The sequence below is a fragment of the Natator depressus genome, chromosome 15, assembly GCF_965152275.1.
Source record: "Natator depressus isolate rNatDep1 chromosome 15, rNatDep2.hap1, whole genome shotgun sequence".
NCBI lineage: Eukaryota > Metazoa > Chordata > Testudines > Cheloniidae > Natator > Natator depressus.
The window spans coordinates 21,336,406-21,350,194 of record NC_134248.1 but is presented as its reverse complement, the minus strand read 5'-3'; the positions used below and the strand labels follow the sequence as shown (position 1 = coordinate 21,350,194).

At 41.1% G+C, this 13,789-nt stretch overlaps 1 protein-coding gene across 1 annotated transcript; it reads left to right on the top strand.

Annotated features, from left to right (window-relative positions):
* The first annotated feature begins 9,504 nt into the window (after nt 1-9,504).
* Nucleotides 9,505-12,601, top strand: FZD10 (frizzled class receptor 10). Its single transcript, XM_074973326.1, has one exon. The coding sequence runs from the start codon at nt 9,731-9,733 to the stop codon at nt 11,486-11,488; it is 1,758 nt and encodes a 585-aa protein (XP_074829427.1). The 5' UTR covers nt 9,505-9,730; the 3' UTR covers nt 11,489-12,601.
* The last annotated feature ends 1,188 nt before the right edge of the window (nt 12,602-13,789 follow it).

Here is a 13,789-nt window from a genome sequence, read left to right as displayed (position 1 = left end):
AGGGATGGATTCCTCAAGGTCATTGTCTGGATATGAAGAGTTCCAACAAATCTAGGGGACCTAGAAGAGCCAATATTTGACTTTTTCATGCTGTTGCAATCTCAGGTTAATGACATCCATATTGCACAGATATGGATACGCATTTTGGCCTTCTAAAACCTACTATCCAAGGTGTTCATAAGCTAGGCCCTAAGCTTGAGACATACTGCAACTGTCATTGATTTCAGTGGTGGTTGTAGGTGCTCCGCAACTCTCAGGGTCCAGGCCTGAAGCTCAAAAGTAAAATGTCTTTGACAGCTCACATAACACTAGATGTTTCTTACAAATATTCTAACCACCCTTTTCTGCCATCTCCATCTTCACAAACATAGAAGGGACAGTGAAGACTCATTGCTGTAGTACAGTAGATTTTCTCAAACTCAGATAATAAAATGGTAGTTAATTCTGGGACAGTTTCCCTGCTCCTTTCCTCTCCCTTTGCACTGCTCAGGTAACCCACAGGGAATGGAGACCACCCACAGACCCCTGTCTGGTGCTGCTCCCCAGGGAGATGTAGCTGGCTGCTATGCCTTCCTCCCTCCAGTCCCTGGTACAGGGAAAAAGAGAAGGCAGAATGTGGTGCACTGCAGTGATCCCCAGCCAGTAGATTGTCCCTTGGGATATTTCTGACAGCTGGCACAGACTCAAACAGTTGAGATAGATATAAAGGGTGTGTGGGGGGTGGTTGTGCGCGCGCGCGCAGAAGCTCACTGTGGGGCCATGGGAGGTAGAGCATGAGTTAGAGAAGCCCGGAAGGCAGAGAATCAGGCAGCTGTAAACAGATGCAGCAGAGAATCTAGCTCCATATGTGTAAAAGTGATAGGTGGGGATGGAGGGAGAGCAGTGTTTTCCCCAGGAATTGAAATGGGGGGGGGTTCAAATTTACAGGGGGGGTCAGGGCTGATGAGGGGTTAGACCATGAGGGTGAAGGTGGGCTGTATGGCACCATAGTAAAAACTGAAAAATGTTTCATGACCATTTTATTAGATTTTAAAATCATCGCACAAATTAAAGTTGGCTACTCAAGCCTTCTATGAAGCACTACATCTACATCCTTCTTGGTTTCTTGTTATAATTTTGCACAACTCTGTTAATGAACTTCTTGAATGCAATCCATTCATCTTTGATGGCTTCTCGTGTGTCCGGTACTTCCATTCCTTCGAGTGATATGCTCATTAGTTCATTCACACGATCAGGCAGAAGGCGACTTCTTTCAAAACACAAAATTCTATTCAGTGACGAAAAAGAACGCTCAACTGTAGCTGTTGTGACTGGGAGTAGCAAGAGATGAATTCCTACTTCTTTCAGCCCAGGAAACATAGCATAAAGATCGGGTCGAGCCACTAGTGATGATAAAAAAGAAGTTGAAGTCAAATATTCATTCATTCGTCATATGACATTCCACTCTGTGTTCAGATTCTCTATTCTGTCCCGAGCACATGGCAGCCCCATTGCTGGTAGTGCCTCAATCCACTCAACTGTCGGTGTTTTATAAGATGGGATCTGTAAAAGCTACGTAGAGGTTGAGTAGAATCTCTCAGTCGCTGTTGTAGATTTTTAAGAATCAAGTCTGTGTACTTTTTCTGTTGTCTTAACAAACACTTCTTGTCCTCTTCCCTTAAGGATTCAATATAAATGCCTTCATTAGTCAACTTCTGGACTGAAGTCTTTGCTTCTTCCAGTACTTTTTCAGTGGATAGCTCTCTGACTGATCCAAATGTAGCTTCTACTGCTGGACAAAAATCTACTACTGTTGTAGCAGATGCCAGGATGGCATTGTTTAATGACCCGAGTGGTTTCAACAGTAGACTTACAAGAGAGAGAATGGCAATAGTCTTCTCTGAACATAGTACCAAGAGTAATCCACCAGCCTCACTACTTCGATCCATCCCATCTTGGTAGATGTTTTCCAAAGCCAGTAATAATGGCTGGAGTAATTTTAAGACAACAGCCAAGGATCACTCATGAGAAAGCCAGAGGGTTTTCCCAGGTTGGACTAATTTGAACTTCAGTCCCAGTGTATCATCTATATTTTCCAAGATATTCAGTCTTTTTGGACTCTTGCTGAAAAAAAAATATAATGAAGACATTAAATGTATAGCTTTTTTAATGTCTTTTGAAGAGTCTGCAGCTGTACTAGTGCTAGTTGGAGTAGATGGCCTCTGCAGTGTGTGTAGGAGAGACTAGGGTTACACTTTTCTCTGAGCGAACCTTGTGCTCCACCATGTCTTCCAGAGATGTTTGCAGCTCCATTGAATGCACAAGCAGCCATCTGTTTGGGGTCCAATTGACAAGCATTTAACTCTTCTAAGATGTGGATTGTCACAGATGCAGCCAATCTATCTTCTATAACTTGAAAATCTAGAAATGCATGTACTGGCCTACCACTGACATCAAGATAATGTACACAATGACTTAATACTTGATGACCATTTGCACTGGTGCATTCATCAGCCATGTATGCAAATGATCTGAATGCAGTGAGAGTTCTTCACTTTTTCAACCGTTGAGTCTTGCACCACATACGTTTAGCCAGTCAGTTGAGTTTCTTACAGAAAGATAGTGAGCATTTGCTGGTCTTGTTCGGAACCAGTGTTCAACTTCAGGATGAACAAGTGACAATGCACTTAACATTGGCCTCCAGTTTGTAGTGTATGGAATCTCTTGCCTAAATAGAAAGTATGATGCCACAGCCATGTTTGTTCACATGAACTGTGTTGTGTAACAGCTCATTAACACTCACCGGTGTTGTCCTTGGTCAGTGGAGACTCAGAGTTCAGAGATGTTTTCACATAAGTTCACCTCCCAGGTGGGGAGCAAGAAGGCACCTTGCTCGTTCCTCCAGCTGCTCACTGTTTGCTCTGGCCACTGTTGTTCGTAGTACCACCGTTCACTCCATTGCTCTGTTGCCAATGGCCCTGCGCCGTGACCTTCTGCTGCCACCTGCCACTGTGACCTCTGCGAGTTGGTCTCTTGAGGTTCCACCCAGCTCTCAGTGATTTCAGCTGAGCTCTAAGTGGGGGAACCTCGCTGCTAGTGCAGGCTGGGCTGTCTCTTCCACAGAAACACTGTCCCACAGCAGGTCTAAGCACTTAGACCTGATTCTCAGTGATCTCAGCTGTAGTGGTCACTTAACAGAACAAAAGACTATCTGTGGAGCCTAATCAGCTCTGTCTTTAAACAGTGGAGAGGGGCAGGTCAAATAGCACTTGTGACTCAGGCAGACCATCAAGAAAACACCTGTCCCCACCCTCTCTCTTGATGCCCTCAATCGGCACAGGCTGAGTACAGTTCTACTGCCCTTTACTCATACAGTAAGAATAACAATATTTCATTACCCCCCCGTATTCAAGTGATTTGTAACCCAACCTCAGCCAAAATCTACCACTTGGGCAACACAGCTCTGTTTGCTGGATAACTAGGTAGATTAGGTGTGAATGTAAATACAATCTGGTCCTGAAGCCTTTCCCCCCAGCCCTCAGCTCATCACTAGCTGTCAGGGAGAGCTCACTTAGACCCTGCTTACAAATCATAATTTGAAATTATTAGATTGGCCAGCATCACCGAAATGAATGCACTGACATGGTCATAAAAACAACAGCTGTATAAGGAAGCTCGTCTATGTTCATACTTTTCAAATCTATTATACTTTTTCAGATACATGTATTTTATGATACACTTTAGATGCTTTTAAAGTTTGTAATAATGTTTCAATTTCAATTCAAATTTCCAAACAATCACTAAATTGGCAACACTGCATGTAACTAGTTCACAAAACTGGGGGGCGGCAGGGTGTTGGGGAAATTCAGGGGGGTAAACACCCCCAGAGGTGGAGTGTAGGTAAATCCCTGCAGGGTGAGGGTTTGTGGAGGAGGGTAAAGGAGGGGGAAATGGTTAGACTCTAACTATAATAATAATTAACCCTAACTACCAAGTGCCGTTCTTACTAGTCCTTTTTCCTTCACTGTCCTACATCTGACTGTGTCTGTAAGTCACTATATAAAAAGTGAAAAGAAAAGGAGTACTTGTGACACCTTAGAGACTAACCAATTTATTTGAGCATAAGCTTTCGTGAGTTACAAGAAGAAATGCAAATCAAATATCACTGCACCCGGGTTACAGCAATTTTTTTTTTTTTAATATGGTTCATGACAACCTAAATAGGACAGACTTTTGCTGCATGAAGAGTTTGGACTTTTTATTTCATTACTGGTTTTTTCTATGAATAAACTTTAAACACAGATGAATATTGAAGAACCAAGTTTGTGTGTGTTTTACTGGGCCTGTCTCTGCTAGGTATAGAATAAATCTGTTTGTGCTCTGGATAGGCATGTACTAATGTGGCCTATATTTTTAAACTGATAATATCCATGTAATTTGAAAGTATTTATATATAAAGATGGCATGTCCTTTTTCTATTTTGTTTTTTGTTTTGTTTTGTTCTTCGGGGGAGGGGGGATACTGTATCTTTAAATTAGGAGTAGCTGAATAATGAATCTTGAGCAGTGAAAAGGCTAATGTGCTGTGGAAGAGAAGGAGTTTAATCTAATTTAGTTGGAGGGTGTCTGTCTGTGGTGTTGTTTTCTGGACTGTGGGAATAGAGGAGAGAAGCTGCCCCCGTGAATGGTTCCTCCTGAGCCAGAATCAGTGGGGAGTCCCTTAGATGCCACTGATCCGAAGCCAGGCCATGAAAAGGGGATTAAAGAAATGTTCTGATTTGCATTTCACACTAATGCACCCCGTCGAACCTTTGGTAATATTTCAAACCACATTTCAAGGGAAGTGCCCTTAAAATAGCTGGCTAAATTGTATTAGAGCAACACTATACAAACCCCTCATCCATTTATGATGTGGGTTTTATTTTTTGTTTTTTAATCTTTTAACTAGTGTTGTTGGTGGTGGTTTAACTTAGTATATAGATATTCGACATTTTCATGGTCTGCAGCCTGTCCTACCAATAAGATATGTTTTGTTTATTTAAATATCATTTTAAAATAGCGAGAGAAAGTTTGAAATTAGGAAAAAAGAATAAATCAGTTTGGTTTGAAAAATGAACATGTGCTGCATGCATTTTATAATAATATAATTCACCACTGGCATGATTAGTATCTTGAGTGGAAATTAAACAGGAAAGATAGACTTGTAGTAATTATTATCAGCGTTTCTTTTCCGTATGTGCTGTTTTTCTTTTAAAGCTACTATTTCCTTTAAGGATAACTTTTATTTTTGTATTTTTTACAGTTAGCTACCAGAATTAAAGTGAGGGTAAATAACAGGCCTTCACTGTGTATCAGATATAGAATTTTTAAAAGTACCTTTCTTAATATGAACATGGATGGGGGAAGGATTATTGGGCAGGACTAATATTCAAACTGATCTTTATTTAAAAAATAAACATCTCTCCTTAATGCACAATTGACTAGAAATGCTTTATTAAATATGATTTACAGTGGTAGCCACACAATTTTTAAACTTTAGATTCACCGAAAGCAATGCACTTTGTTATGACACGCTATTGTTATGATAGTAATTTACAGTGTTTTTCTAAAAATGTTTAACCTATTAATTAATTTGTAACTCTCCAAGCCTATCATTTAATTTCTCTTTACTGTTGAAGAGTCAGAGCATTTTATCTCAGAGGGATTATTTGGGTTTTCTTTAATCCCATTTCAAAAAAACTTGCCTAGCACTCTAATTTCCATTGACTTTAATACATATAGAATAGATGCAACTTTGATTTTTAACATTATCCGCACTGAAGTATTTTATTACACTTTCACTACAATAAATTACACAGCATTAAACTTTGCCATGCCATTTTTTTACCCTGTTTATGTTGCATTACACCTACAAAATATTTAGTTATGGTTGAAATTATGACATGCTTCATTAAATATTCAGTTTTAATTTTTTTTGTGCATAGAATGGAACAGTAGCTGGACTTTGAAGTACATATGATTCTTCTGCATATTTTGGGGTCTGTGTGGATGGCTATGGGTGAAAACACATCTTTCCTGTGAGTTGGCACATTATTTGAAATCATGTTTAATTATAAAGTTTCATTAAAAACCTTTTGCTTAAAATTTTAGAGGCCTAATAAGATTTCCATTAATTTAAACATATCACTATTCCCACAGCGGCCCAAATGCTTTCTTTTTCCTCTTTCATCCATGGTTAAATATGTAAATAAAATGTCTAAAGTCATTCTTCAAAGAAGACAAAAGAAAAAAGAGCTGAGGGAAAAGACAGCCATAAAATTCCTCCCAATTCTCCATAACATTTGCCAGAGGGGGGCCAACTCCTAGCCAGGGCCTAGCAGCAGGGGTGCCTGGCTGCTCCATAGAATCACACATCTCAAATCCCACACACAGGAGGAAAAAAAATAAAATAAAATATCTTTTCAGCTGGAGCCATCAAAAGGCTCTTTTCATTTATTAGTTACAGAGTTATCTTCCAGTTGCTGATTTCTCAGAGCCCTCATTTTTCTATAATAATGTTCTGTTTGTTAGTTTCTCTGACTCAGGCTGGTTGAATGGGGGCTGTTTCTGGATAGCTTTCTTTTTTAAAAAAATATAAAAACAGAAATAAATGATCTGAAGAGGGTTATATTGGCTAACATAATAGCTAGAAAAAAACAAGCTGATTTAAAGTAGCACGTAAAACATCAATTAAGAGACATAACTCCTACAAAGGATGACTTTTTTTCTTTTTTACATTTCACATTTATATTTTCTTTTAGCCTCCAAGAAAAATAAGAAAAGAAGTGGCTATTATCAAGAGCTATACAAAATAAGGAAACAAACTTTTGTTTTAATTTCTTTTTTCTGTATTATTTCAATATGGATTTTGATATACAATAAAGTATTTTGTAAAACAAAAACTCATCCCCGCAAAAAACCCTAATCAAGCTCAACAAAAAAACTGTATCAGAAATGTTCATCTCAAGTGTCATTTCAATTTCACTTTAGAAAAGGTAGCTTGTCCCTTATGAATGCTTTCCCCTTCACTTCCCCACCACCCCCAACCGAGCTCTCTAGAAGAGGATCTAGGGTGCATACAAATACTAAGAAAACAGCTTAGATTAATGAAGAATGGAAATGCTCCACCACACACACACACACACACACACACAAACAGCAATGTAACTAAATAAATAAGGCCTTTTTGTTTGTTTGCTGGTAACACTGCCTGCCTTCATAACAGTTCCCAAATAAATCTAGAAGTGACCAAGGGAAGGATCAACGTGATAAGATACAATAGTTTATTAGTCTGATCTCTTTCAGAGAGAGATTCCTGGATCCACTGGAAAGCCATTAAAGAAAAGTATACACCGATTTAAAACTTTTTTTTTAATTAAGGACCTTTTATTTCTAGACAATCATTGTCAGCATCTTCGGGGTTTCAGAAGCAAACATTAACCCTGGTTTGTTGCCCTTTCTTGGATCCATTACACCCTTATCACAATCGAGGAAGCCAACAGTTTCCTTTCTAGAGGCGGGTGGGGTATTAACTCTGACCCTGCGGGGTTTGATAGTTTCCAGAAGAATCAGTGTTCATTTCGATAAGAAGCAGGCCCTAATGGAGAAAAACCCTGGGTATGTGTGGGTGTGAATGAAGAGAGAGATTTTTCTTTCTTCATTAATATGTTGGTCTAAAATTGAACTCAAAACAAAAAGTTAAGCTCACCTTTTAGGATTTGATCATAGTGGTCCCTTCTGGGCTTAAACAAAATCTACTAATTATACCGTCTTATTCCATCTGTGTCGAGATCAGTTAGTGCAGGGGAGAGAAGCAAGGATGAGGAGTATTATATGTATAAACAACTAAGCATTTTATTTGTGGTGCCTGTTGTTTTTTTACTTCTCATTTCATTGACATTATACTTTCGAGAGGATAGTCTGTAAGAGCCCAATCCTGCAGTTCTTACCCAAGGAAATCCATTCAGATCAATGGGAGTTTTGCTGGCATAAGCTCTCCAACTACTATTAGTAGAAAATAATCAAAATGATCCTAGCAGTTTTACTTTGAAAATAAAAGCAAACCAGTAACTAAAAAAGCCAACTCATTTTAAAATTATCTGTCCTGCCACCCTTTCCTCTCCAAAATCTCAAAGAGTCTTGTCAGTATGGATTAAAATCACTTTCCTAAAGGTCTCTCTCTAGTCTTCTCTGATTTTCCTATTTGGGGGAATCTGCTAGTTTCACTTGATGTGCATTCAGATACTGTGAGTTTAAAACAGAGAGAGAGAGAGAATTATCCTCTATGTGTCAGATGTCCTGACTCCGGTGTTCACTTTTACGAATTCGACACAATCAAAGCAGAAATTTTATAAGCAGATGAGATTCTACTGCAATGCAACCGGCTTTTATGACCCTGCCAGCCAAGAGTTTATGGCACTTGCCATAAAATGCATCCTCCCTCCCTACATCCTCCCTTCTAAAGCATTCCCCCACCGCTCTACCCCCCTCCCAAGAAGGAAAGTCAAGGAGGCACCATCTCCAACCCCCTGTCTAGGAGACAAGGAGTCTGAAGCATCCTTAAAACTCAGCTTCCCCGGGCTTCCTTCCTACCTGAATTAGGACGGCGGGTTAGGTGGTAGGGGTCTAAAGAGAGAGAAAAGATCTTGTTAAACTTTCAAGGGGGGGGGGAGGGAAGCCGGGGGGAGAAAAAAGACAGAGAGTGAGAAACAAATGAGGCTTTTTTTTTATCTGTGGTGATCAAGGAAAACCTGTAGGGGTCCTTAAGGAGGTTTCAAGGCGTTCCGAGTGATTGGAAAGTAATCACCGTGTCAGCTTCACCTTTCTCATGCAAAGTGGGTGTCGTATGCAAGGCGGATCCTGCCCAGGGATTTTTTTTTTTTAAATCCTGGGACACAACCACCCCCTAAAAACCAGCTGCAACAGCCCCAGGACTTGCTGCTACTGCGGGGAGAGAGGAGAGACGAGAACCAGCCCTGCCTTGCAAAGCGCTAAAGAACCAACCCGTTGCAAAAACAGAAGGGGGAGGGTGTCAGCCCCTCTCCGATGGCTTAAATATTTTCTCCTCCTTTATCTCTGCAGTTGGATAAGCCACCCCCACCGGGGAGGAAAGTGTGGGGGAACGGTGGCCCGTCCTGGGGAGCAGGAGAGACCGCTGCACCGACCAAAAGCCGCATGGGACACGTGGAAGTTGAAGCGGTGACCGCTTGGATCTAACAAGCCGGCCAAGAGCTCGCGTTCTGCCTGTGCCCGGAGAGAGGGGGCGCGGGGCGGGGAGGAAGCTCTCAGAAGTGGAAGCCTTGGGGGGGGGGGGAGAAAGTTTCTGGGACCCCCGCAGTAAGTTTTGTGCCTCTATGGCTGTGGGTGGCTCCCGCACGGCTGGCTGTTTGCAAACTGCCCCCCCACCCCCGCTTCTCACCTCCCCCGAGTCCCCTCTCTCCCGGCGCCACCGGGGCTGGAAAATGACTAGCCTGGACTTTTGCTGAGACCGGCGCGCCGCAGCGGGCTCATGGCTAGGGGCTGCGCTGACCTGGCTCTCGCCGCCTGGGTCTGTCCCACGCTCTGAGCGTCCCTGGCGGAAGTTGGGGGGCGATGCTCTCCGGCGAGGGAGGCGTGGGGCGGCGGGACTGACCCCCCCGCCGCCTGGTTCGCCTGCGGAAAGGACCCGCGCTCCAGCTGCACGCGGGGCTGGGCGTTGTGTTGTGGCTGCAAACATGGGGCCGGCGCGGAGGAAGGTCATGCAAACTCTCTGGCTGTTCTCGCGTCTGGTTTGCTTTTGCACTGGGATAAGCTCCATAGACATTGACCGCCCGGGCGACGGGAGATGCCAGCCCATAGAAATCCCCATGTGCAAGGATATAGGGTACAACATGACTAGGATGCCTAACCTGATGGGACATGAGAACCAAAGGGAAGCTGCCATTCAGCTGCATGAGTTTGCCCCCTTGGTGGAGTATGGCTGTCACAGCCACTTGAAATTCTTCCTCTGCTCTCTCTATGCCCCTATGTGCACAGAGCAGGTCTCCACGCCAATCCCAGCCTGTAGGGTTATGTGTGAGCAGGCCAGGCTGAAATGCTCTCCCATCATGGAACAATTTAATTTCAAGTGGCCGGACTCCTTAGACTGCAGCAAATTGCCCAACAAGAATGACCCCAATTACCTATGCATGGAAGCCCCTAACAACGGATCGGATGAGCCACCCAGAGGCTCCAGCATGTTGCCACCCATGTTCAGGCCACAGCGGCCGAGCAATGGTCATGATTTGCAGCAGCACAAGGACAGCCTCGGTAGAGCCACCTGTGAAAATCCTGGCAAGTTCCACCATGTGGAAAAGAGTGCTTCCTGTGCCCCACTCTGCACACCCGGGGTTGATGTTTACTGGAGCAAGGATGACAAACAGTTTGCTGTCATCTGGATTGCCGTCTGGTCCATCTTGTGTTTCTTTTCCAGTGCTTTCACCGTACTCACTTTTCTGATAGATCCCCAGCGCTTCAAATACCCTGAAAGGCCCATCATCTTCCTGTCTATGTGCTATTGTGTCTATTCTGTGGGGTACATTATTCGCCTCTTTTCAGGCGCTGAGAGCATAGCCTGTGACAGAGACAGTGGTCAACTTTATGTTATCCAGGAGGGGCTGGAAAGCACTGGATGCACCATTGTGTTCCTGGTCCTATATTATTTTGGTATGGCAAGCTCATTGTGGTGGGTAATTTTGACTTTAACTTGGTTTCTGGCTGCTGGGAAGAAATGGGGTCACGAAGCAATTGAAGCAAACAGCAGCTACTTTCATTTGGCAGCATGGGCCATTCCAGCTGTGAAGACCATAATGATATTAGTTATGAGAAGGGTAGCTGGAGATGAACTGACAGGATTGTGCTATGTTGGAAGCATGGATGTAAATGCCTTGACTGGGTTTGTACTCATTCCTTTAGCTTGTTATCTAATCATAGGCACTTCTTTTATTCTATCTGGTTTTGTGGCCCTCTTCCATATCAGGAGGGTGATGAAAACAGGTGGAGAAAACACAGACAAGTTGGAGAAACTTATGGTCAGGATTGGTGTCTTCTCAGTCTTATATACAGTGCCTGCTACATGTGTAATAGCTTGCTACTTTTATGAAAGACTTAACATGGATTATTGGAAAATTGTGGCAATGCAATATAAATGCAAGATGAACAATCAAACTAAACATTTGGACTGCATGATGAATAATTCCATTCCTGCAGTAGAAATTTTCATGGTGAAAATTTTTATGTTGTTGGTTGTGGGCATTACTAGTGGTATGTGGATCTGGACTTCCAAGACTCTTCAATCCTGGCAAAATGTTTGCAGTCAGAGATTAAAGAAGAGAAGTAGGAGAAAACCTGCAAGTGTTATTACAAACAGTGGAATCTACAAAAAAACTCAACATCCACAGAAAACTCACCATGCAAAATATGAATCAGCATTACAGCCACCTACTTGTGTATGAACAGGATGTATAGAAAACTGTATCTCAGTTTGTAGAGACTTATAAATGCTCACTGTAGCAATCAGAAATAAAAATTTTAAAAGGTGCTTTTTGTCAGAGAACAGTATAGCAAATCAAGGCAAAAATGTATGACACTGAAATTCAGGACCTGTTGATAAACTGAAGGTAAATGTACTTAGGAAAAGGTTTTCAGTGAAAGGAATATTGTCAATTAAAGCTGCCTCTTCTGTTACTAATTTGTAGTAAGATATTTCATCCAGCCCTCTGATAAAAAAAACTATGTGTAACCTTTATCTGTAGCTGAGCTGGAGTTCCTACAGGTTTCTAAGTAACAAGATATAATCAAGTTTTACGGAGCTATGATTTTTTTTTTTAAGAGCCTGACTGAAAATTGTGTCTTTTTGGGGACACTTAATTCCATAGAGGCCTAAGTGAAAGCAACTTCTGTGCTAACTTAAGAAAACAGAAATCCTTTACAGCGCTTCTTCAGCCTAGGGGGTTTGAAGTATCTAAAAATAGGTTCAATCTATAATGCTCACCAATATTCTTTCACTAAAAGAGAAACTTCCTGCATGAGACACAAACTTTGTGAATAAGAATAATGTGCAATACATTTTTTTCTTACCAGGACATGAAAAGAGAAACAAGTATTTTGCTGTACATAAAGACAACAAAAGAAATCTCTTAACAAAAGAACTAAGAGGTCTAGTCCTCAGAAACCCTTTAGTGTTACATTTTGTGGCTTTTTAATGGAAATCAAGCCAATGTTATACACGTTTGGACTGATTTGTGAAAAAAAAAAAAGTGTGTGTGGGGGGGTCAATTCAAAGAGGCCCAAAGGGCTTATTGACTCTTTCTATTGTTAAACAAATTCTCACCATGAATAGATCAAGAAGCACTAGATTCTGCAAAGGCAAGCTTTGTATTGAGTGATGCTCTTTACTTGTGTTGGAAGGGCACAATTATTTGCTGTATATATTTGTAATATACAGTTATTTTTCATGCTCCACTATTTTATAAAAAATAAAATATGTACTTTAGTTTGATAATTTTGTCTGCTCTAAACTTTCCATCATGTGCTTTGTGCTTAATAAAAATTTTTTTCAATGATTTACTAAAGGCACATTTTGAATATAGCACAGTGTTTAATATGTTATACTTGACATATAAGGACTGCAAGTATAATCGGATTGACCCTTAATGTGCAAAAGAAGGAATTGCAAGTTGAAAAAAAATAAAGTTTTAAGTTGCGTCTTTCTATGAATCTTTGCAACTGAGAGAACTGAATGGGAAGAAGCTTTAAAATAGATATCCAGTGATTTAGTATAATACCATGTTTACTAAGCACAGAGGTTACAACAATGATCCTTGGTTAAAACCCTTTTAAAATCTCTAGAGGGCACATTCAGCATGTTAAAGAGAGCTGAATTACTTCAGCACTATTTTATATAATGCAACCTGTACATTACAAAGATTCTTTCCTGGTGATAGTACTGAAAGGTGGTGTATTCATAACCATAAAGAGACTGGGAAAAGACCAGTAGGGGAAAACAGTTCATGAACAATAAATACAGATCGTACATAGTACTGTACTTCGGTGTAAACTGTGATGAAGTTACAATTATAAATGCAAATACCAAAAGTATACAGTAGAGTTTGTGTGAACGTTAAGCCTTTTGTGGAGTAAACCATCAGGCTACTAGGTGGTGTGATATTAATTCAATTTACCTTCTTGTTGACACGCTCCTGAGAGCTCTTCTGTAAGGGCATGCATGTTATAAAGAAGGACTCTGGTAGAGCTGGGATCCCCACAACAGTTGCCCCATAATGGCTAATAGCTTTATAACAAAACTGTATAGGCTGCAGATATATTTTTCTAATTTTTGTTGTCATCTGTATAAAGTGTTCCCAGCAAGGACTAGAAACTTGAGTTACAAAAATCATGGGTTGATTATTAAATGTCTTAATACCTAAAATGCACACAAAGCAGCTTGCAATATAGAATCTCCCCATCTTTGTCAGTAAATATGTTATTCCCCCACTTTGTGTCTATGTGCCACTGTTTGGAATGAAGCTTTGTAGATGTCTTGGAAGTTAATCCTGTCAGAGCACACCCTGGTGGAGCCAAACTAGGACATTGCTCTAAACACATTCTGTTCTGAAACTACTGAATTAATGCCTTCAGATCTGTGTGCATTCTAGTTCCGAACAGTTATGTTAGATCCTAAGGGGGACAAGCTTCCCTAAATAAGAAACTTCATAATACCAGTTAACACAGAAAGCCCACAAATACTAAGCATT

What these genes read in the sequence shown, in the direction of transcription:
- FZD10 (XM_074973326.1), top strand. Translation starts at nt 9,731, where the DNA reads ATGGGGCCGGCGCGGAGGAAGGTCATGCAAACTCTCTGGCTGTTCTCG.